Here is a 25,098-nt window from a genome sequence, read left to right on the forward strand (position 1 = left end):
ATAGTTCAAGTTTTCAGGAGTATCATGACCATGCCACCTTCTCTGCTTGTCCTTTTTGGTTGTGGCTGTTCAGCATTTATCATGAAATATTTCAAACTTACAGAAAAGTTGAAAGACGTCCTTTCTTGAATGTTGGGAGTGTTCCTGAAGTAGTGGTAGCTTCTCCCCAGGTAAATTCTTCCAGGTTTCTGATGGTGTCTTTACTCAGGAGACCACCCTGTCTCCCAACATGACTGATTCATGGGAATTCCTTTGGCTTTTCTTGGTCGTTGGATTCTGATCCATTGATGTCTTGACAGGTACAGTGAAATACACTGAAAAATGAGTTAGAAAGAGTAGGATCGTGGAGATGGCATGGATAGGACAGAATGGTTTTAGATTTTCTTAAAAGCAATCATTAGTCGCGCCCACCCAGACACGCCAAAAAAAAAAAGTGTTCATTAGTAAAGTGACGGAAAAGAAGTTTCCAAGACTTCTGTCATTCTTGAGTCACCTTTATGCTTCTTGCTCTATCTGCATACCACCTCTGCTTTTCTTTTGTATTTTCTTTAGAGTGACTTTTTAAGAAAACCTTCAATCAGTTTAAGAGTGACATATCACTACCTTAAGTGGAAAGCTTGACATACATACCAAAAATATTAAATTAATATAAGAAAGTAAAAATAAGCACAATGCCATTAAACTCTGTTCATAAATTCTAGCCTAGATACCATTGCCTACCAAAGACTCTCTCCTTTCTCTGTGTTAAAAAGTCTGAGAGGTGTGAAAGGTATAGAGCCTTTCTCCTTGATGGAATCAGAAGGTTAACAGTTGAAAAGAGAGAAGCTTTCTCATGATGTGCCTCAGGGACTTCTCATGCCACAGTCCATTTACCAAATAAAATCACCTCTCACACTCCCATGGTTTCATCCCATGATGAAGGAAATACTGAAATAGACCTGGTTCCTCTCTGTGCCATAGGGAAGCACACTGAGATTTAATCACAACTTCTGAAACTTAGGACTGCGTTCTGTGCCCTGAGAAAAGAATGCAGGGAGGTTGTGCCTGTGCCCTTTCTCTGCCCTCCGTTCTGGCTCCCTTTTGTTTCATTAGAGTGTGGAATTTTCCGCCTGCCAGCCAGGCTCTGATCCTTGAAAAGAAGCTAATTGAACAGAAGGGAGCTTTCATGTTTCACTCACTCTTGTGGGGAGGTGATGACCCCTTCCTAGGGTCACCCAGGACCCACCTCTGCATTGATGAAGCTAAAACTCTGTCTGCTTAAATGCCATAGCCCTTGAAGCACTGGCAGTAGGAGTGCTTTGGGACCAAGGCTCCCATGTGGCCCCTGACGTGGAGAGGCCAGAGTGGTGTGCCCCTCTCCACCCTTGAAGTGAAGCAGAGAATGCCGTTCAGCGACGTGACCCATAACCACGTATATGGCTGCATGCAGAGGTGTGATCATTCTACCCACCGCATGCGGAAACCAGCCTCTGCTGCAGAGCCCCCCAACACCCAGTTCCTTGGGCCATCGTGGAGAAGGCTTTCAGAGTCAGAATGTTAGAGTAATTTTGATGCTTGATCTTTCAAGAGAAAATTAACTTCATAGCAAATAATTGACTTTTTTGAGTTAAAATTCATATAATTTAAACTTCACCATTTGAAAGTGTACATTTAATTGGCTTTCACCGTACTGTGAATTACCACTATCTAATTGAGAACATTTCCATCTCCCCCAAAAGAACCCCCATACTTGTTAGCAGGTACTCCCAGTTTTCTCCTCTCTTCATCCCCTGGTAACTAGTAATCTACCTTCTGTCTCTTTGGATTTGCCTGTCGTGGACATTTCATATAAACGAGATCGTACAATTTGTGTTTTTTGGGGGTCTGGCTTGCGCTTTTCAAGGCTTACCCATGCTGCAGCGTCTATCTGTACTTTGTTCATTGTGATGGCTGAATAATGGTCCATTGTATGGTTATACCACATTTTATTTATCCAAATGGACGTTTGCGTTGTTTCCACGTTTTGCTATTATGAATAATGCCTCATAGCAAATAATTCACTCTTATGAACAAGTAATACCACCAAAACCCAGAGAGGCCCCACAGAGAACATTCAGTCCTTTATTATCTGACAGCGCAGATGCAGGTGACCTAAAGCCTGCCCATGCCTGTCACTTCACTCAGAGCTGTAGCTGGAGGATGAACACAGATCTCTTTATTTTGTGAACTCAGCCACACAGGCCAAGAAGAAACCCAGTTGGCTGGGGAGGATGAAAATCCTAGAAATCCTTTGGGATTATGCCGGGTAGCGCTGTGGCAGAGGGGCTGTGATTACGGTAATAGCACCTGTAATGCCATTGCAGGGTCGCTGGAATTCCTGTGAGCGGCTTCCCCCACCCCACTGAAACGCACAGCCTGTTTGCTTCACATCACCTCACTGCAAGTGACACTTTCACAGTGGTTGTCATAGGATGAGCAGCTTTGCTGTGAGCCACTTAATGTCCCTTAACCACAGCTGCTCCTCCAAAGGCCTTCATTTACCCAGCTGCCCGTAATGACCACCCAAAGGTTCACCCTGCAGACCTGGCTTAGCCAAGTTAATTTTCAGGATTGCGATGTGAACAGGAACAGCAGGCAGTAGAGGTAGCTGGGCATCCCTGATACCCCAAGCCACGCTGCCGAGTGAGCGTATGGGTATGAGGAAGGCATCTCGGGGCGCTCTCGCCTGGACTTCCCTCTAGGTCTTCTGAGTTCCTCAGGGGCACAGACCCCCCGGTGGGTCACAGCCAGCCTTCAGAGAATTCTCTCTGGGTCTAAGTGTCCCTGGAGCATGGCTAGCACAGTTCCACAGAGATGGGGACTGTGATAGCTCCTTCAGGAGATGGCAAACACGTGGCTGTGAGAGTCCACAGGCAGCCACACTGGAGATGCCGTGGCCACTGTGGGTGACATCAGGGGCTGCTCTGGCTTTCGTTTTCTAAACTGTCAAAACTGTTCACCGGGGCTTCCCTGGTGGTGCAGTGGTTGAGAGTCCGCCTGCCGATGCAGGGGACGTGGGTTCGTGCCCCGGTCTGGGAAGATCCCACATGCCGCGAAGCGGCTGGGCCCGTGAGCCATGGCCGCTGAGCCTGCGCGTCCGGAGCCTGTGCTCTGCAACGGGAGAGGCTACACAGTGAGAGGCCCGTGTACCGCAAAAAAAAAAAAAAAAAAAAAGATAAGAAATCATACATATAAGAGAGAGAAGAGGATAATTGGAAAAGAAGAAACAAAACTGATGTTGTTTCTGATGGCATGATTGTGTACGTAGGAAGTCCAGAAGAATCTATCGATAATTTGTTAAAATTAAAAATGTGAGGGGCTTCCCTGGTGGCGCAGTGGTTAAGAATCTGCCTGCCAATGCAGGGGACACGGGTTCGAGCCCTGGTCTGGGAAGATCCTACATGCTGCAGAGCAACTAAGCCCGTGCACCACAACTACTGAGCCTGCGCTCTAGATCCCGCGAGCCACAACTACTGAATCCACACACCACACCTTCTGAAGCCCGTGTGCCTAGAGCCCATGCTCTGTAACAAGAGAAGCCACCGCAATGAGAAGCCTGTGCACCACAACGAAGACTAGCCCCCGTTCACCACAACTAGAGAAAGCCCGTGCACAGCAACGAAGACCCAAAGCAGCCAAAAATAAATAAATAAATAAATAAATGTGAATTTGGCAAGATTGCTAAATACAAGATAAGTAAACAAAAATCAGTTGTATTCTTATATAATAGCAACAAACAAATAGAAAATGAAAATATCTTGTATCAACAAATATAAAATACCTAAGAATAAATCTAAAGAACTATGTACAAAGCCTTTACTCAGAAAACTACAGAGTATTAGTGAGAGAAATTTTGAGCAACCTAAATTAATGGAGGGGATAGACAATATTTGTGAGTTGCAAGACTTTCCAATAGAGAGATGTCAGATTTCCCTACAGTGACCTGTAGATTCAGTGTACACACGTTTTAAAATCCCAGCAGGTTTTTTTCTTATGGAATTTAATAAACTGATTCTTACATTTATAAGGAAAAGCAAAGAGCCAAATTAAGCAAGACAGGGCTTCCCTGGTGGCGCAGTGGTTGAGAATCTGCCTGCCAATGCAGGGGACACAGGTTCGAGCCCTGGTCTGGGAAGATCCCACATGCCGTGGAGCAACTAGGACCGTGAGCCACAACTACTGAGCCTGCGCGTCTGGAGCCTGTGCCCCACAACAAGAGAGACCGCGACAGTGAAAGGCCCACGCACCATGATGAAGAGTGGCCCCCGCTTGCCGCAACTAGAGAAAGCCCTTGCACAGAAACGAAGACCCAACACAGCCAAAAATAAAAATAAATAAATAAAAATTAAAAAAAAAAAGTAAAAAAAAATTAAGCGAGACAGTCTTGAAGGAGAACAGTATTAGATGATTTACACTACCAGCTATCAAGACTAATTATTAAGCAATAGCAGTCAAGACGGTGAAATTGGCACAAAGGACAAATAAACCAACGGGACAGGAGAGTCCGGTAGCAGGTGTACATAGATACGGTCTCTTGAATTGTGACAGGTAGCACTGCTCTGCAGCAGGGAAAGGGGACTAGGTTAACTAGATATCCATCTGAAAAAAAGTCAGTCTTGACCCCTTTGGCAGGTAGAATTACTAAAACAGCCCCGCCAAGAACTACCTCCATAATCCCCAGAACCTGTGAGTATGATGAAATATCACTCCCAAGGTTATGTCGTATTATATACACTTGACCTAAAGATGGGGAGATCATGGCCAATAAACATGTGAAATGATGATCAATTTTGTTGGCCCTAAGGGATATTCAAATTAAAACCACAGTGAGATACCATTTCACACCCATCAGAATGGCTAAAATGAAAAGGGCTGACTGACAATTCCAAGTATTGGCAAGGATGTTGTATTAGTTCCCTAGGGCTGCTGTAACAAATTGCCACAAACTGGGTGCCTTTCAACAACAGAAATTTATTCTCTCACAGCCCTGGAGGCTAGAAATACTAAACCAAAGTGCTGGCAAGGTTGGTTCTTTCTGGACTCTCTGAGGGAGGATCTGTTCCATTTCCCCGTCCCTAGCGTCTACTGGTTGCCAGCAACCCTTGGCATTCCTTGACTTGTAGTTGTGTTACTCCAGTCTCTGCCTCTGTCTTCACATGGTGTTCTTCCTTCTGTGTGTTTCTGTGTCCTAATTTCTCTCTTATAAGGACACCAGTTGCATTGGATTTGAAGCCAGCCCTAATCCACTATGACCTCAACTTAACTTGACTACATCTGCAGAGACCCTATTTCCAAATAAGGTCATATTCACGGTTTCCAGGTGGACATGAATTCTAGCGGGATACTATTAACCCACTACAGATTTGCAACAACTAGAATCTGGTGTATTGTTGACTGAAGTGTAAACTGGTTCATCCACTTTGGAAAACTGTGTGACAAAATGACCCACTGATTTCACCCAACAGAAGTGTGTATATGTATTGATCAAAAGACATATACAAAAATGTTCCATAGCAGCTCCATTTATAACACCTCCAAACTGGAAATACCCAATGTCCATTAATACTGTAATAGATAAATGAATTGAGGTATAGTCATACCATTATTCACACAATGGAGTACTATATAGCTATGGAAATGGAAAGAAGTAATGCTACATTTTACAACATGAACGATCCTTACAAACATAATATTGAGTGGAAGGAGTCAGATACAAATAAGAACTTATTGTATGATAAAATTCTAAAACATGCAGAACTCTCCTGTTTGAAAATGAGGTAGTGGGTACCTTTAGGAGGTATTAATGGGGAGGGGCATGGGGTGGATATCTGGGATGCTGGTCGTAGTCTAGACCTTGATCTGGGTGGCAGATAATGGGTTCATTCACTTTGTGCAGAGTCATCAGGCTGTACACTTATAATATGTGTACTTTTCTGTATTATTTATACTTACATTGAAAGTTTCTCTAAAAAATAACAATGAAGGATGTAGAGAAATTGGATCCCTCATATACTGCTAGTGGAGAATGTGAAATGATGTAACCACTTTGGAATACAGTCTGGCAGTTCCTCAAAAGGTTTTTTTTTTAAAAGCTACTATATGACCCAGGAATTCTACTCCTACATGAACTGAGAACACCCAAGAGAACAGAAAACATATGTCCATAGGAAAACTTGTATATGTATGTTCATAGTGGCACTATTCCTAATAGCTCAGAAGTGGAAACAACCCAAATGTCCATCAACAGATGAATGGATAAACAAATATGGCATATCCATATGATGGAATATTATTTAGCCTTAAAAAGGAATAAAATACTGATATATTCTATAATGGATGAACTTGAAAACACGCTAAGTGAAATACACCAGACAAAAGGCCACATATTGAATGAACCCATTCATGGGAAATGTCTAGAATAGGCAAATGCATAGAGACTTGAAGTAAACTGGTGGTTGCCAGGAGCTACAGAGGAGAACGGTGAGTGAGTGCTCATGGGTATGGATTTCTTTCTTTTTCTATTTTAATTGTGGTAAAATATACACAATATAAAATTTACCTTTTTTACTATTTGTAAGTATATAGTTCAGTTGGGTTTCTTTTCTTTTTTTTTTTTTTTTTTGAGATTGAAGCAGTGCAAGCTTTATTCAATGGCCAGAGAATGGAGAAGTGGGAACTTAGTTTACAGCTGTCAACTTAGTTTACAACTATTACCTTAATGGTGAGAAGGATTTGCTTTTCTGGGGATATAGTTGTTTTACAATGTTGTGTTAATTTCTCCTGTATACAGTGAAGTAGAGTACCCTATGCTCTACAGCAGGTTCTCATTAGTTATCTATTATATACGTATTAGTGTATATATGTCAATCCCAATCTCCTAATTCATCCCACCCCACCCCCCTTTCCCCGCTTGGTGTCCATATGTTTGTTCTCTACATCTGTCTCTATTTCTGCAGTCAGGTTTCTTTCTGATAAAAATGTTCCAGGATTAGTGGTGATGGTTGCACAACTTTGTGAATATACTAAAAACACCTCAGTCGTACCATTTAAAAGGGTGAATTTTATGGTATGTAAATTATATCTCAATAAAAAGAAATGTATATTCAACATCCTTGTCCTTAGGGAAATGCAAATGAAAACCACAGCGATATACTACACACACATTAGGATGGCTATTATTAAAAAAATGGAAAATAGCAAGTGTTGGTGAGGATGTAGAGAAACTGGAACCCTTGTGCTTTGCTGGTAGAAATGTAAAGTGGTATAACTACTGTGGAAAAGTTTAGTGGTTCCTTAAAAAGCTAAACACAGAATTACTATGTGATCCAACAATTGTACTTCTATACCCCAAAGAATTGAAAGCAAGGACTCAAACAGATACTTATATACCAATGTACATAGCAGCATTACGCACAATTGCCAAAAAAATGGAAACAATCCAAATATCCATCAATAGATGAATGATAAACAAAATGTGGTATATACATACAATGGGATATTATTCAGCCTTAAAAAGGAATACAATTCTGATGTAGGGTACAACATGGATGAACCTTGAAAACATTATGCTAAGTGAAATAAGCCAGACGCCAAAGAACAAATGATTCCACTTATATGGCTATAATATTTGTCACAAAATTTTCCACAATTTTCCCTGGAATTTTGGCAAATGATATATTTGAAGGACAGAATCTTTTTTATATAATAATAAAACTACCATTTATTGAATATTTCCTGTGTGTTGGGCATTGAACCAGAATTTGTAATGGATTATCTCTTTTAATCTTAACCATATATATCCTTAGTAGAATGCAACATTTTCCCATATTATAGATGAGGAAATTGAGTTTCACGATCATATAGCCAGTAAATGAATGAGCTGGGATATGAATGAGTGAACAAATTCATGTTACCATATCATATTTGATATCATGAAATATGTATGTTTTGTCATAAGAAGAGCTGTTAAGCTAGCCAGTTTTATTGTATCTTTAATGTTTTCAATAGGCAATATATTCATTGAAAAAGTACTAAAAAAAGCATGGTAAGTCTGCCTCCCACCGCTGTTCCCTCTCCACCTACTTCTCACAGTATTTCCCACCTCCGCTCCAGATACTCATTTTAATAGTACCTTGTATATGCTCGCATGCATTTTGTATGCAGGTATGAGTAAATATGAATATATATCCTCATCTCCCTCTCCCTTTATTTTACACAGAGGGTTAAAGTTGGTCCATTTAGGCTATTTGCTATTGTAAGACTTGGCTACCTCTTTGGTGCAAAATATACCACAAAGTGAATCTCTGATTGAATTAATTATCTTTCATCTTGGAGAGATTCTTCATGCAGAGAGTTCAATTTGTTTAGATGGTAATTTCATATTGAAATCAGTTTCAGGCCAAACTCCAGCACTGCCAAGTCTTATGTAACCAACAGAAGCTGAGCTTTCAACCAGCTGCCATATGTTGTAAGGAATAAAACCAGAGGACTGATGAGATAATTCTTATGAAACAAGTTCTCACTGTCAGAGTCTCTAGGAAAAATATATCTGGAGTGGAAGGCAGGGGAGGGCATATGACCTTTATCAAGCTTATCCACCATAGTGGAAATTATGTCTGTACAAAACCAAATGTTTGTTACCATAAATTCTGCATCACAATTAAAATCCAAACAGTTTTTTTTTTTTTTTAAAGCAGTCAACTCAATCAAAATCCAATACTTGAGAATGAATAGCTTCTTTGAAACCACACTAACACTTAAATATGGTTAAGACTCTGATGGCCGGTCCTTGTGTCTGAGTGATTCCCTGGGCCCAGCAAAGGGACCACGTTTCCAGAGCCCTGAAGACAAGGGATAACACCCCAAAATATGGTCTGATTTTCCACTCCACGTTCATTGGCCAGGCAGCTGCTAAGAACAAAGGCTGCATCTCCCAATACCTGGCCAAAAAATGCAGTATATCCTCATAAATTGATTGCTTCTCTGAGGTGCCCTCAAGTGTATTTGTGGAGAAGCTTCAAGAACAAGTCAAGGAGCAGCTGTCCTTCTATGAGACTGGAGAGATTCCATGAAAGAATCTGGATGTCATGAAGGAGGCAATGGTTCAGGCAGAGGAAACCACCGCTGAGATTACTAGGAAGCTGGAGAAACAGGAGAAGAAACGCTTCAAGAAGGAAAAGAACAGCTGGCTGCAGTTCCCCTTGCATCTTCAGAAAACAGCGTCAGTGCTCAGGGGGAGTGCAAGCAGACAAGTGCAAGACCCAAAAAGAAGAAAGTGAAAGCCCCAGGAGGCTTCTCAGGAGAATGGCACGGAAGATTCGTCGGTCTCTTTCTCCAAACCCAAGAAAAAGAAATCTTTTTCCAAGGAGGAGCTAGTTAGTAGTGATCCTGAAGAGACAGCCGGCAGTGGAAATCTTCCCAAGAGGAAGAAATCTTTCCCCAAAGAGGAACCAGTTAGTGACCCTGAAGAGTCAGAAAACAAGAGTGTCCCAAAGAAAAAGAGGAAATTCTCCAAGGAGGAGCTGTAAGCTGTGGACCGGAGGAGGCTGCTGGCAGCAAGAGCAGCAGTTCCAAGGAATGAAAAAGTTCCAACAGCTCCCCCAGGAAGATTAGAACGGACCTTTCCCTGGTGGGGCGTAACCTGCAGGGATACTTCCCATCCCATCTCCTGTATCCCAATAAAAACAATTTCACAAGAATAGATAAATAAATAAGGTTAAGACTCAAATGCAGAAATTTGGTTGCTTGAAAGGCTAATTAAACTTCCAGCTTGCTCAAATAGAATTACAAATAGGCCAAGTAGTGTTTTTCACAGCAGTCACTGGAATCACCCACACTGGACAGCTGTGAGGTATGTTGAGTTCTGAGACAATAAGGAATCCAGGCATCCATCAGACAGCCTCCTGTTATCCTTTCTTGCCATCCAGAGATTTGTGGATGTGGAATGACACCACCGCCAGCAAGTGCAGCCTTGATGAGTCCGATTCTTCATCTCCATGAGTAGCGAGTTGTAGGTGACAAGAGGTAACACACTTTACCTTTAAGTCTTCTGATGCATTTCCTTCCAATTAAAGTACCTCTGCAGTGAGGTCCTCTAGGACTCCAGGGCGACTGCCCTGTACCCAGAGTCACTGACGCCTGCACGTCCACAGCTGCTCGTCCCAGATTTCAGGTGTCAATGAACATGGCCCACCAGGAACTGCAAGCTGGCTGTCTTCGAGGGGAAACCACCTTTGTCTTCGCATTTCTGGAGTCCTTCCCAGCCTTACCACCAGCCGTTTCCAATTCTGTGAAGCTCAAAGAAGCAAGGCAGAGAAATGGCTCAAGTCAGACACCCAGTGAGGTCCCATTGCCTGCTCCTTCTTTGCACTGCGGTTCAAAACTGCTAGAAATTCATGTTAATAAAGGGTTATTATGTGTCATGCTTCTTAAGAAAACACCCCCTTTTCCCTTTCTAATAGACTGCTTAGAAACATATATACATGTTACTTACAGAATATTCATGTAAGGTGCTTTCTGGAATGGTTTGGCTTAGTGCTCCTTGAGGGTGAAGCTCTGGGGGCTCCAGAGACCTGCGTGGAGGATGAGGGCTGGGAAAAGTGTTGGTCTTACTTCAGAGTGAGACTATACAGAGTCCCCCTCCCGAAGCTGCTTCTCTGGAGCTCAATGACTTTGACTTGCCTGTATTTTCTGTCCCCAGGTACTGGCGGAGGGCACTGGGCATGCAGGTGCGCTATGTGCGCCACGAAGACTATCAGTTCTGTTACTCCTTCCGCGGCAGGCCTGGGAACAAGCCTTCCATCCTCATGCTCCACGGATTCTCTGCCCATAAGGACATGTGGCTCAGCGTGGTCAAGGTGCAGTCCTAGAGCCTTCTCTCTTCAGAGGGTGTCACTCAGTCAAGAAGAGGTTTCCACTTGGACACGATGTCATCAGCAGGGGTAGAAAGCAAGGGGAACCCAGAACTGTGGCTCAAATCATCCTAAAATTAATGCAGTATATTATTCAGATCCTTTTATCAGACAAAATTTACTGAATTGAATGTTATTTGTAAAATCTGTGCCTTAAAAATCATTTCACCGTATGAGTATTTCTTAGGGAAGATTCCTGACACTCACCTTCATCTCAGACCTGTCATGACTATCAAGATCCAGCTTTAAAAATTCACTTGTTTTTTTATACTCCAAGATTCTCCTCTTCCTTCCCCTCCTCCTCCCTTTTCTGTTTCTCCTTCTCCCCTCCCCATCTCCTTCCGTCTTCCTTCTATTTCTGCTTTTTCTTTTCCTTAGCCCTTTAGAGAAACAGTCTTGATCTGGCAGCTTTCTGGGATAGTTTTCCAAATCACTCCCTTTCTGTCCTGGTTTACTTGGGTGTGGCAACTTGCTTTACTGGTAAGAATGAACAGCTGGTGAAGATGGGGGCTGGGAGAGGTCTTGGGAGGGAAGCACCCCAGGCTCCCACCTCAAGCAGGACCATACCCGAATGACCCCAAGTATGCTTCACACCAGGAGGAAAAGGCTCATACATCCTCTGCTTCCTTATGTTCTTTTTCTTTTTTTTTTTTTTTGGCGGTACGCGGGCCTCTCACTGCTGTGGCCTCTCCCGTTGCGGAGCACAGGCTCCGGACGCGCAGGCTCAGTGACCATGGCTCACGGGCCCAGCCGCTCCACGGCATGTGGGATCCTCCCGGACCGGGGCATGAACCCGTGTCCCTTGCATCGGCAGGTGGACTCCCAACCACTGCGCCACCAGGGAAGCCCCTTCCTTGTGTTCTCATTTCCAAATCTCACTATGAGGACAGTCATCCTCATGCCTTAATGAACTTCTCACTTGCTGTCTCCATCTTTCATATAACTGGATATTTGTTTATTGATAACAGATGTTTCTCAGATTCCTGGTTAAATGTGGCACATATCTAAATGGAAGAAGGTGTTTAGGATAAAAATACCCTAGGAATTAGACCTAATGCAGGAAAAAAAAAAAGTTGAAACCAGAATTAGGACGATCAGACATGGTTCTTAGGAAAAGCATTGCTCCCGTGGGCTCTGGAGCTGGACAGGACTCTGGGAGAGCAGAACTATCCCTTATAGTCCCAAGTCAGTGGCTGCGTGACTAGAGTTAAGCGTGGAAGGGGTGAGGGAAAGGAGAAGGATGTAGTACCTGCCAGCTGGTGTCAAGAAAGAGCAAAGGACGCAGGCCTGCTACCCTGACCTTTGTCCCCCTTTTCCAGTCATTCCCCCGAGTCCCCTTCCACTTCTGTATTCGATTTGGGGGGTTCCTGCTCCCTAGAAGGCTACTGGCAATGTTTATTCACGTCAGATGTTACTAGGGTAAGATACTGGGTGGTCCAGTTTCATAACCTCCCAGGGAGTGGCTGTCCAGGTCACTTGGTAAGTAGGGGTAGCCTCCCCAGAAAAATGGGCAGACATGTTCTACACTGCACACGTACTGACAGTCTGTGCCTGTGTATCCTCAGTTCCTTCCAAAGAACCTACACTTGGTCTGCGTGGACATGCCAGGACATGAGGGCACCACCCGCTCCTCCCTGGATGATCTGTCCATAGATGGACAAGTCAAGAGGATACACCAGGTAAGCAGGAGGCTCCACCAAAGATTGCCCAGGTGGGTCTTGCCCACTATTGCATGCCCGAGTCTGAAGAGCAGGCAAGGGAGTTCCGTTCTGACTCAACCATTCTCCAATGCATCCTGTCTGCAAGTAATTGCAAACAAAATGGCAGCAGCCCAGTGGTGTCCTTGGTCAGCTGTGGAGGACCAGGGCTTATTGCAGGCTGTTCTCCTCTAAACCTATTGCAGTTGTTTCTAAGGAAATGCCATCTGGGCGTTTTCTCAGCTCTTCAGAAAGGGAGTTTAGAATTCCTCAAGACCACTTCATTTTTTAGAGTCTATTTTTCTGCTTACCAGCTCCATGATGACAATGACAGCATGTCTGCCTACTTGTAGAGGATGGGGAGGGTGCTCTTTGCATTTTGTTCTAATTTAGTATCTATCTTCAGCCCCCTCTGACTGGGCTTTCAAGGTCTTGGGGCTCATGAACTATTTCAAAATTTAGTGGTTCCTAAGCTTCAAATTGACATATTTTCCCCAGTTGAGGATATTTATTTAATGCCTGCCCCTCTCCCCCCATTGAACTGTGTATTCTGTTGAGGTCAGGAACCTTGTTTCTTTGACTCTTCGCTGTATCCTCGGCAGCTGACCATAGTTCCTTGTACGTAATAGACATCCAGTAAATATTTTTTAGGTGAATGGGCAGATGGGTGGATAGTTGGTTGAATGGTTGGATAGATGGAAAGTTGGATGGATGGTTGGATGAATGGTTGGATGGTTGAATAGACGGATGGGTGGATCGTTATCTGAATGGATGGTTGGATGGATGGGAAGGCCTGTAAATTAGGGCAACAGTCAGCAAACTGTGGCCCGTGGGCTCTGTTTGGCCTGCCACTGAGTTTTGTAAGGTAAGTTTTACTGGGACTGAGCCACACTCACTCGTTAACATGTTGTCATTAGCTACTTTTGTGCTACGACAGGAGAGTTGAATAGCTGCAACAGAGGTCATGTGGCCCACAAAAAGTTTCCCAAGAAAATACTCTCAGAACCTTTATTTTAAAAGTTTGCTGACTGATGAATTAGGAGAATCCTTGTTGATTTTATACTTACAAATGACCCTTCAGTAACCTGTGTCAGGTAAAGAGAAGTACATGCATGTAACAGGGCTCATCTGGATAATAGATCCAGTAGATTCCAGATTCCCTTTCATCAACAGTCCTTTTCACTTGTCCCCATAGGAAGTACAGAGGTTTTCTACTCTGTAATCACCATTGTCATTGTCCACAGCTGTATAACCAAGCCTCTTTCTCATTTCCCTTCCTAGTTTGTAGAATGCCTCAAGCTGAACAAAAAACCCTTCCACCTGATAGGCACCTCCATGGGCGGCCACGTGGCTGGGGTGTATGCTGCTCACTACCCATCAGATGTCTGCAGCCTGTCTCTTGTGTGCCCTGCTGGTGAGTTACGAGGCTGAAATAACCCTATGAGTGACTTGAGCACAGCGGGGTCTGAATCTCTGAAGACATAAATGGCAATGTCTGCTCTGACTGTTTTTTTTTTTGTGTGGTACGCGGGCCCCTCACTGTTGTGGCCTCTCCTGCTGCGGAGCACAGGCTCCGGACGCACAGGCCCAGCGGCCATGGCTCACGGGCCCAGCCGCTCCGCGGCATGTGGGATCCTCCCGGACCGGGGCACGAACCCGTGTCCCCTGCATCGGCAGGCGAACTCTCAACCACTGCGCCACCAGGGAAGCCCTGACTGTTTTTTTAGAATCATCTTTTTGACGATATTTTAGAGATACTAATCAGATTGCTTCAGTGATAGATACAATAGTTGTATAACCATAATCATAACCATATTGAGGTTTTTTTTAATTTTAACATCTTTATTAGAGTATAATTGCTTTACAATGGTGTGTCAGTTTCTGCTTTATAACAAAGTGAGTCAGTTATACATATACATATGTGCCCGTATCTCTTCCCTCTTGCATCTCCCTCCCTCCCACCCTCCCTATCCCACCCCTCTAGGTGGTCACAAAGCACCAAGCTGATCTCCCTGTGCTATGCGGCTGCTTCCCACTAGCTATCTATTTTACATTTGAAAAATATGGAACGCTTCACGAATTTGCATGTCGTCCTTGAGCAGGGGCCTTGCTAATCTTCTCTGTATTGTTCCAATTTTAGTATATGTGCTGCTGAAGCGAGTGCTTGAGTTTTAAAATACAGAGCCAGCCTTGTTGCACAGTTTGAGGGGGTTAATGTAAATGTGTATAGTACTTTACAACATTTAAATACGTTGAAATATAATGATAATATTAACACCCAACATTGATTGAATTCTTATGAGCTAAGAATTTATATGGATTTATATGGATTTAATTCTTGCCTTAACCTTATGAGGTGAAGGTACTATTATCGTGCCTCTTCCTTTTTTTGCTGAAAACTCAGAGATCTTTATTCATTATAAGATTTTTTTTAATTAATTAATTTATTTTTGGCTGTGTTGGGTCTTCGTTACTGCACGCGGGCTTTCTCTAGCTGTGGCGAGCGGGGGCTACTCTTCCTTGCGGTGTGTGGGCTTTTCATTGCTGTGTCTTCTCTTGTTGTGGAGCACAGGCTCTAGGCACGGGGGCTTAGTAGTTGTGGCTCCCAGGCTCTAGAGCGCAGGCTCAGTAGTTGTGGCGCACAGGCTTAGCTGCTCCACGGCATGTGGGATCTTCCCAGACCAGGGCTCGAACCCGTGTCCCCTGCATTGACAGGTGGATTTTTAACCACTGCGCCACCAGGGAAGTCCCACAAGATTTTTTTTGTTTTAATCAACAAACTTTAGTTTCTCTGTTCTTACAGGTATTCATGTCAACTTGAGCTGTAACATGTCCCCTGAAATTATGATCTGAAGTTGGATTTTTTTTTTATTTTCATTTTTAAAATATGGTACTTCATGAATTTGCATGTCATCCTTGCACAGGCGCTATGCTAATCTTCTCTGTATTGTTCCAATTTTAGTATATATGCCCCTGAAGCGAGCACTAAAGTTAGATTTAAAATTTTTTTAATATATATAAGCCTTCAAACTTGGATTTACAGTGTGTTAGTGAGAAAAATCTTAATTCTTCTCTCTTCTTCCTTCACTTGCTCCCCTCCCCACCCCCGGTACTTTATTGGAGTGTGGTTTACACATAGTAAATTGTTCAGATTTTTAGTGTATATCTCAGTGACTTTTTACATATGTAATTCTTATCCAGATCAGTATGCCCATTTTATAGGTGGGAACGTAGAAGTAATTGCGTTAGTGCTGGAGCCAGGATAGGGACTGACCCTAGGCTGTCTCACTCCAGAGCCCAAGCTGTGGTTTTGGGGGGAAGTCCTTTCACATTCACTACCTCTTTTATATATGACTCATACTCATTACCTCCTTTACCCGGTAGAATCCAGCCATGAATTGAACTTGTACACCTTCCACTGAAACATAACTGAATTTACCTTTGAAATCTTTTACTTACTCTGAAAGTTCAGTTTTCAGGTCTGTTAAGCTCATTGAAATCAAAGGCAAGCTCCCAAAGGGTTTTCTCTTCTCCTTTTCCCAAGCACTGTGTCTGAAATCATTTAGTCTTATAAAGTTTGAGAATTGGAGGAATAGCCCCTCTGGAAGGTTATTTAGATTTTAAATCACTTACGGAAGGTCAGATCTTAAATCACTTACGGAAGGTCTTTTTTGAGTTTATGTTCATTTGCTCAGAGAAAGAGTTTTATACCAGAGTTTCCATTAGAAGTTTAGAATTACATTTGTTGGTATACGAAAATGAAAAGATAAGCTTTTTTTACTTTGAAATAATTTTACATTTACAGAAATGTTGCAAAGATAGTACAGAGAGGCCCCCATGCCCTTCACCCAGTACTCCCCTTTAATAGCTCATGAACCTCAGTAAATTTGTCACAACTAGGAAACCAACACTGGTTCATTACTGTTAACTAAACTCCAGACCCTAGTTGGATTTCATTAGTTTTTCCACAAATGTCCTTTTCTGTTCCAGGATCCAATTCAGGGTATACCATATGACATTTAGTTTAGGATTATTTTTAAAGCAGAAGGAAATAGATCATGTAATCTGCCCATGGCATCATGAGAGCCACACGATACCCATGTTAGATTTAGAGGAGTTGCTAAACATAGGAGTTTTATAAAGTGTGGATCTCTGTGGCACAGTATGGATGCCACTGCCTCTCTTGCAAAGCTCTAGCTCTTCAGCTAAGTTAAACACTTAGACATTTGCTCAGTGTTGGAAATGAAATTAGTTTTACCCTCCTGTGTACGTCAGCTCGTGTGAACTCTTGGTGTCGTGCTTCAGGTGATAGAAAATAATGGTCAATCTGAGAGCTGTTCCAGCTCAGGATCGCCTAATGCTCCCCTGGAGGAGGAGGGACTACATGGGGGACAGCTCACACGGGCACTCATTCTCGCTGTGTTTATGGATTGACCCCAAATAAGAGATTATTAAGTGGGTCCAGGCAGACGGAAGGAGTAGTCAGTTGCTCCAGTCCAGTCATGCATTTCACCAGGTCTCCTCTCAACCATACAGATGTGAAAGGGGCTCAGGCAAGCTGTCTTAGTCTAGACTGGTGCTCCTTCAACTCTATCCTATGTATGAATCCCCTGGCAACTTTAGTGAGATTCTGATTTAAGAGACTTAGGGAAAAGGCTGAGATGCTGCATTTCTTATGGGCTCCCAGTACTGCTGGTCCATGGACCACAGTTTGAGTAACGAGCCCCTCAAATATTCTGAAGAATTTTTTTCTATGTTTCTCAGAGTGTGGTTCTGACTTTGAGCAAGGATGTCGGTACCAATGAAAAAGAAATCTACTGGTGAAAAACACCAGGAATATATTAGTTCTGGGCTGATACGGGAAGTTCTCTATATAAAATGGGGTTTGGTAAGAAGGTAGATATATTGCCAAGCTGTTTTGGTTTGAATCCCACAGGTCTGCAGTACTCAACTGATAATCAATTTGTACAACGGCTCAAAGAACTGCAGGAGTCAGCCGCCGTAGAGAAGATTCCCTTGATCCCATCCACTCCAGAAGAGATGAGTGAAATGCTCCAGCTCTGCTCCTATGTCCGCTTCAGGGTGCCCCAGCAGGTAACGTGGTCTCAGCAGCAGTGTGCCTGCCCTCTGTCCAGGGCTCAGGTTGCCAGTACCTGCTTTCTCCTTGCGTTCCTGCCTTGTACTCATCTGTTCATTCATTCAACAAGTATCTGTATCATGCCCATGATGTATCCGGCACTGTGCTCGAGCACCGTGGGGAGTAAATAAGTCAGAGAAAGTCCCTGGGCAGATGCAGGCCAGTGGGGGAGGCAGACAATTAACAAGAAGACGAATAATTACAAATTGTAATAAGTATTATAGAGGAAATGAAGATGGTGCAGTGATTGAAAACAGGGGAGACCAGAGAAGCTTTGATAAGCCTCTGTGAGACAGCAGCATCGGCAGCGATGGATAAAACACAGTCAATTCAAGATGCTGGAAGGAGGCCAGGGTGACTGGAGCCCAGAGGGTGAGGGAAAGAATGGGTTGAGAAAAGGTTGGAAAGGGATTCTGGGGCTGAATCAGAGAGTCTCATGTTTTAAAAAATCTCAGGACCCCTTTACACTCATAAGAATTATTGAGAACCCCGACGAGCATTTGTTTCTAGAAGTTATAACTATTGATATTTAACATATTAGAAATTAAAACTCAGAAAAACTTAAAACACAAGGATACACAGCACTTATTTCATTAGCCTTCAGAATGATGACATTATCCCTCATTATGTAGGCTCTGAACATCAGTATGCTTTAGAGAGAATAAAAGTGAAAAAGACTAGTGACATTTAGTGTTATTATGAAAATAGTTTGACGTCTTGGACTCCCAAGAACCACTTTGAGAACCACTGGGCTAGATCATATAGGACCTTATAGGGTATGGGAAGGAGACTGGAGTTTTTCTAAGTACAATAAGAGAAACACTGAAGAATTGTAGGTGAGCACAGACAGAAGCAGAGAAACCCATTAGGGTGCTGTTGTGGCTTGGAGATGAGGGTGGTGTAGACTGGGGTGGTAGCAGTGGAGACAAGACCGGAGAAGCTTTGGAAGGAAGAAGACAGGACTTAACTGGCAAATTGGAATGAAGGATGAGGGAAGGTGAGGAGTCCCAGGTGACTTCCTGGTACTTCAGTTGGGTAAAGGTAGTGTTTTCTGAGTAAGAGAAGGAGACGGATGGTGGGCTTGAGCGATAAGCTAAGAGCTGCATTTTGGATGTTTGAAGTTCAAGTTCCCTGTGAGACCATCAAGTGCAGGTGTCAAGTAGACAGTTGGCTATACAGGTGGAGCTGAGGAAAGTCTGGCCTGGAGTTGTACAAGTTAAAGCCATCAGCCAATGATGATATTAAAGATCTTGGGTCTAAATGAGGTTGTGTGGGGAAAACCAAGAGAGGAAAGTGTGGGGAAAACCAAGAGAGGAAAGTGTGGGGAAAACCAAGGGAGTCTGAGGCTGAGACCTCACAACAGCAAATTATCTCACTCTGTTGCAGGAACTGGACCCTGCCTCAGGGTGGAGTGGGTCCTCCTAGGAGTTGAGAGAATGGGTCCTATTTAGAAGTTGTGAACATGACTCATGCATGGGTGTGGCCCATCTCTGAGGAAGCACCCAGAATCAGATTTCTGCGGTATGTTCTATCCATGAAATCCTCTTTTCAGTCGTGACATTGCACTGATCCACTCTCCACTTATCTCTTTCCAGATTAGAGTGGCCAAACAGGGTTTTAGAAATTTCCATGTTTTGAGTTGTCAGGGATGTGAAAACACTGGGAGAAAATAAATGCAGGTCCCAGAGTCTTTTCTGGAGCACCCGAGCACTCAGCCCATTGCGTCACATTGTGTTATGGTCGTCTGTTTGCTTGTTTGTGTCTTCCATTCTTACCTCTGTAAGAGCAAGGACTCTGTCTTTGGCTGTTCTTGCATGAGGTAGCTCCTAGGTATAGATTCGATGGATCAATGGATGGGAGGAAGCCAGGATAATGCAGGGATGGAGAATGGATGTGTAGGAAGATACAGGATAGATGGATTCATGAACTGATGTATGTGCATGCCTCGATGATTTAGGGATGGTGAAAATACCTGGATGGTTGCATGCTTGGTTGGATGGATGGGAAAATGTCTGGAGACAGCAGGGATGGAGGGTGGATGGATTGGTGGATGCAGGATAGATGGATACATGGGTAGACATATGCATATATGATTCAGAGGTGCAGGATGGATAGGTGATGGAGGATGGATGGGCAGATGCAGGATAAGTGGACACATGGATAGACATGTGCATGTCTGAGTCAGAGATGCAGGATGGATGGGTAGTTGGGTAGGTGGAGGATGGATGGATGGAAGATGGATAGATGCATGAGTGCAGGATAGATAGTAGAACAAAGAAAATGTCTGATGCTCAGCACTGTGTGTTGGACAGCTTGCCATTGGTCTCACCTCTGGGCTTCCACTTCCCGAGTAGTCAGATTCTGTCATGCTCCAGCACTTTAGTCCAGAGCAGTTACGGCAGGATCTTCCCACTTCAGTCAGTGCACAGGACTCCTGAGAGTGCAGTTAAGGGGTTCAGACCATTCCCAGGGAGATGAGAGGAGTGATGGCTGCTAATGTGAGCCCTGGACACTACCTCAAGAACCCTGAGGCGGGGGAAGAGGCGGGCCGTGTTCCTTCTGGCCACAGTACCTCTCTGGGCCCATCTCGCAGGTCCCGGAGGCCTGTCATGTCCACCTGTGCTGCTGCCTCACAGCCCGCGGCAGGGAGGGCCAGGGCAGTGTCACACAATGAGCACAGGACACTGGAAGCCTTCCCACAATTTCTGCAATAGTTTATTTCTTCATTGTTTGAGAGGCCCTTCATCCCCAATGGTTTAATGTTTTTTAAATAGACCTGTTTTGCATTGGGTATTACTGAATAATTAGTTGATATTATTTCCATCCTGATTGTGTCTCAGGCTAAGCGGAGATTTTCTCAAAGGTAAAGCAGCTATCAGGCCATCTCGGGTGTATTTTACATGCCGCAGGGGACCTTTGGCTTCACAGTATTACCAAAGTTCCTTTCTAATGAGAAAGAAAAAAGCCTCTTATGAACCTGACTCCCCGTTACATTGCATGATAGTACATCATGGGAATTTGGAGGACCAGGCCCTACAGACCTTGACAATACCCTAAACTGCTGGAACCCTAAACTGCTGGACTTCTTTTCCTTCGTTGTCCCAGACCCATGTGAGGCCTGAGGATAGGAATCTTCCCTTGCCTTCTGACTTTGGGTTATTTATCTTCAGATCCTGCAAGGCCTTGTCGACGTCCGCATCCCTCATAACAATTTCTACCGAAAACGTAAGTAGCCCTGCGTTAAGCTCTGAGCTTGTGTGACAAGTCAAGCTTTATGGGTGGCTGCCTCTTTTTCCTTACATTTCTGAGACTGATAGTTTTCTGGGGCCCCTCAAGAAAAAAGCAGTGGCTTAGACTCAAAGACTGTCTACACTCGGTGGTGTCCACAGCCCAGCCCAGCATGCACTCACTTTATTTTCCTTCTCTCAAAAGTGTTTTTGGAGATCGTCAGTGAGAAGTCGAGATACTCCCTCCATCAGAACATGGACAAGATCAAGGTCCCGACGCAGATCATCTGGGGGAAACAAGATCAGGTGTGTAGTGTGTCCCTGTGACCTCCTGTGTCAGTCAGACCGGGCTCTGAGGAGAAGCTAGAGGTCATTTATAATGGGAGCCTGGCTGGTTTCTGATCCCAGGAAGAGGTGGCACACACCTGGTTCAGGTGCCAGTGTTCACGGGGAGCATCATTCTGTGAGCTGAGAGCAATGACATTGACCTCCTAAAATGTAAGGCAATTTTTTTTTTTTTAAACACACAAGCTTTATTTTATAAATGTATTTATTTTATTTTTTTATTTATTTTTGGCTGCGTTGGGTCTTCGTTGCTGCATGCAGGCTTTCTCTAGTTGCGGCAAGCGGGGGCTACTCTTCATTGTGGTGCTCAGGTTTCATTGTGGTGGCTTCTCTTGTGGCAGAGCACAGGCTCTAGGCACGCAGGCTTCAGTAGTTGTGGCTCACGGGCTCTAGAGCACAGGCTCAGTAGTTGTGGCGCACGGGCTTAGTTGCTCCACGGCCTGTGGGATCTTCCCGGACCAGGGCTTGAACCCGTGTTCCCTGCAGTGGCAGGAGGATTCTTAACCTCTGCGCCACCACGGAAGCCCGTAAGGCAATTTTAAATCATTTTTGCAAATTATTTTTCTCAAAGCCATATAATCAAATGGTACATAACACTTTAAAGAGTACAAAAAGATTTATAATGCGAACTTGGTCTCTTTAACATTCCAGATCCCAATTCCCATTTCTTTGAGGCCACACTTACAGTCTTGTGTATATTTCTTAAATTTTCTAAGGCAGGAGTTGGCAAACGTTTTCTGTAAAGGGCCTGGTAGTAAATATTTGCAACTTTGCTGGCGATAAGTTCTCTGTCACATCTACTCAACTGTGCTGTGTGTTGCAAAAGCAGACGTGGGGACATGCAGACAAATGGCAGGCAGAGCTCCAGTGAACCTTTACTCACAAAACAGGCAGGGGACCATTGTTTGCCCATTCCTGTTCTAAGCATATATCAATATGCGTAAATAAGTTTATCTGTAAGTTTTTCAAACATGCTATATATATACTATTTTGCACCTTAGTTCACATATATAAGAAAGATATACCTTGGAAATCACTTCATATCAGCCCATACAGATGTACTCATTCTATTTTTAAAAATACTTTATTTTGAAATAATGACAAATTTATAGAAGAATTGTAGAAATAGTACAGAGCACTCCTATATTGCTTTACCACATCTCATCTGTTTTAACTGCTTTATTGAAATATAATTCACATGCTGTAAAATTCGCCTTGTGCACCCCACTGCAGCCCAATCGTAGAACACTTCTGTCACTCCCCAGAGTTCCCTCTTGCCCATTTGCAGTTAATCTCCATTCCTATCCCAGCCCCATGCAACCACTGATCTGTTGTTTGTCTCTGTAGTTTTGCCTAGAATATAGTTCTCTAGAATTTTCATAAAATGCTATCGTATTGCATGTAGTCTTCTGCGTCTGGCTTCTTTCACTCCAGCGTAACGTTTCGGATGTTCATCCGTATTGTTGCGTATGCCAGCAGTTTGTTCCTTTTTATTGCTGAGTGTCATTCCGTGGTATGTGTGTACCACATCTTATTTATTACCAACTTTTGAACAGTTGCCACACTGGCTTCATCATCCTCATCTAGATAGATCTAGAAATATGTATTTTTGGACCATTTGGAGTAGGTTGCTTACATTATGTACCTTTACCCCCAATATTTCAAGGTGTATTTACTGCAAACCAGGATATTCTCTCACGTAATCACGGTACGTTGTCACATTTAGGAAGCTTAACATTGATGCGATCGCTTTTAACTAATCTACAGTCCATATTCCAAATGTATTTGTTGTTTCAATAACGTCCTACATAGACCCCCTCCTCCTGCCCCCTGAACCAGGATCACATACTGCATGTCATGTCTCTTCCATCTCCTTTAATATGAAATGTTTCCCTCAGTCTGTCTTTATCTTTCGTGACATTGAGATATTTGAAGAGGGCAGGCCAGTTATTTTACAAAATGTTCCTCAATTTGAGTTTGTTTGCTGTTTCCTCGTGATTAAATTCAGGTTATATATCCCTGCCATATATCCCTTATCTCATGGGTGATAAGATATCACATCCTCAGAGGGACAGTGTCTTTCTGCCACTGGGTGATGGGGATTTTTTTTCTTTTGGCCACGCTGTGTGGCATGTGGGATCTTAGTTCCCCAACCAGAGGTTGAACCCATGCCCCCTGCGGTGGAAGCACAGAGTCTCAACCACTGGCCTGCCAGGGAAGTCCTGGTGATGGGAATTTTGATTGTCTGGTCACGACGTCTTGTTTTCTTCATCTAGAGTAATTATTTCTCCCCTGGCAACTGGTAAGCGGTCTGGGGGGAGGCACTCTGAGACTGTGCAGATATCCTGCCCGTCATCAAACATTCCCCTTAGATTTATCATTCGTGAATGATCCTTGCCCAAAACAAAATTTTCTGTTCTTTTTGGGAGCTGCACAGTACTCCGTTATATGGTTCTGCTGCAGTATATTTAACTAGTGCCCTATTGATGGTCCCTTAGGTCATTTTCAATTTTGCCATTAAACAACACATCAGTGAACATCATTATACATGTGTGTTTGTGGAGTGTTGAGAGCATATCTGAAGGGTCAGTTCTTAAATGTGGAATCGCTAGGTCAGAGGCTTTGTCAGGTGGCTCTATTAGTTTACTAGGGCTGCTGTAACAACGTACCACAAAGTGGGTGGCTTAAACAACAGAAATTGACCGTCTCACAGTTCTGGAGACTGGAAGTCCAAGATCAAGGCGTCAGCAGGTTGGTTCCTCCTGGGAGCTCTGAAGGAGAGTCTGTTCCATGTCCCTCCCCAAGCTTCTGGGAGTTTGCTGGCAGTCTCTGGTGTTCCTTGGCTTATAGACGCATCACCCTCATCTCTGCCTTCATCGTCACGTGGCATTCTCCCTGTGCCTATGCATCTCTGTGTTTAAATTTCCCCTTTTTGTAAGATGCCAGTCATACTAGATTAGGGGTCCACCCTGCTCCAGTATAACCTCTTCTTAACTAATTACATCTACAATGACCCTATTTCCAAATAAAGTCACATTTTGAGGTTTTGGGGGTTAGGACTTCAACATATGGATTTGGGGAGGGGGCACAATCAACCCATAATAAGCCCTCCAAAGAAATACTCATTTATACCCCAGAAGCTCCCCTTTGGTTTGCCACTGTTCTTTAGAAATCATATCTTATTGAAAGTTCTTGGAAAGTTAAAAGCAAGAGGAGACGGTGGGAAATGGAGCCCACAGGCAGACAGAATTACAGTGTCTGTTAAAGGGTATCTAGCCGTCTTATGCTGTTGACAGTCGTGAGAAAGGAAATTAGAGTAAAGCTTTCCCCGTTGAGACAGCTCCCCTGTGGACACCAAGGTGAAAGCCACCATTGTGAGCCCTGGGCAGGCTGCACATCCCCACTGTATGTGTGTGAAAGCACAGGCAGGAAGTCAGGCTGCACCACAAAGGCTCACAACTGTGGACGACCCAGGAGAAGAGACTGGGGAGGGGGAGCCAGGTCTGTGTGCCTGGGGGAGCCAGGTCTGTGGCCTGGCGCAGGCCGGGAGGCAGCGGTGGTGGCGTCGTCTGCGTGCAGCTGTCTCACGTCAGCCAGGTGCAGCCGAGAATGCACAGCACAGGAACGAGGGCATCCAGAGGAGGGAGACCTCCTGTGCTTCCTTCGCACCAGCCAGGGACTGAAAGCAGCTTTGTGGACGCCTGATAGGAAAAGTGGGACCCAGGCTGGGCCAGCAGGGAGTCATTCAGTCAGAAATCAGAGTC

At 43.9% G+C, this 25,098-nt stretch overlaps 1 protein-coding gene, 2 non-coding genes and 1 pseudogene across 8 annotated transcripts in view; 2 read left to right on the plus strand and 2 right to left on the minus strand.

The window, feature by feature from the left end:
• The window catches only part of ABHD6 (abhydrolase domain containing 6, acylglycerol lipase), a 61,581-nt gene that overhangs the window by 34,164 nt on the left and 2,319 nt on the right, over positions 1-25,098 (plus strand). For all 6 annotated transcript variants that reach the window (XM_067754915.1, XM_067754916.1, XM_067754914.1 and 3 more), the window contains exons 4-9: positions 10,718-10,874; positions 12,494-12,607; positions 13,907-14,039; positions 17,562-17,719; positions 20,933-20,987; positions 21,195-21,295. In XM_067754915.1, the coding sequence (XP_067611016.1) occupies positions 10,718-10,874; positions 12,494-12,607; positions 13,907-14,039; positions 17,562-17,719; positions 20,933-20,987; positions 21,195-21,295 (718 nt within the window). The remainder of the gene's footprint in view (positions 1-10,717; positions 10,875-12,493; positions 12,608-13,906; positions 14,040-17,561; positions 17,720-20,932; positions 20,988-21,194; positions 21,296-25,098) is intronic.
• Positions 9-10,711, plus strand: LOC137232582 (nucleolar protein 56 pseudogene; annotated as a pseudogene).
• Positions 14,683-14,789, minus strand: LOC137233212 (U6 spliceosomal RNA). The gene has a single exon (XR_010947374.1). It is a non-coding gene; the product is annotated as a U6 spliceosomal RNA (small nuclear RNA).
• LOC137233224 (U6 spliceosomal RNA) lies at positions 15,507-15,611 on the minus strand. The gene has a single exon (XR_010947383.1). It is a non-coding gene; the product is annotated as a U6 spliceosomal RNA (small nuclear RNA).

This window comes from Pseudorca crassidens, chromosome 10 (assembly GCF_039906515.1).
Source record: "Pseudorca crassidens isolate mPseCra1 chromosome 10, mPseCra1.hap1, whole genome shotgun sequence".
Lineage (NCBI taxonomy): Eukaryota > Metazoa > Chordata > Mammalia > Artiodactyla > Delphinidae > Pseudorca > Pseudorca crassidens.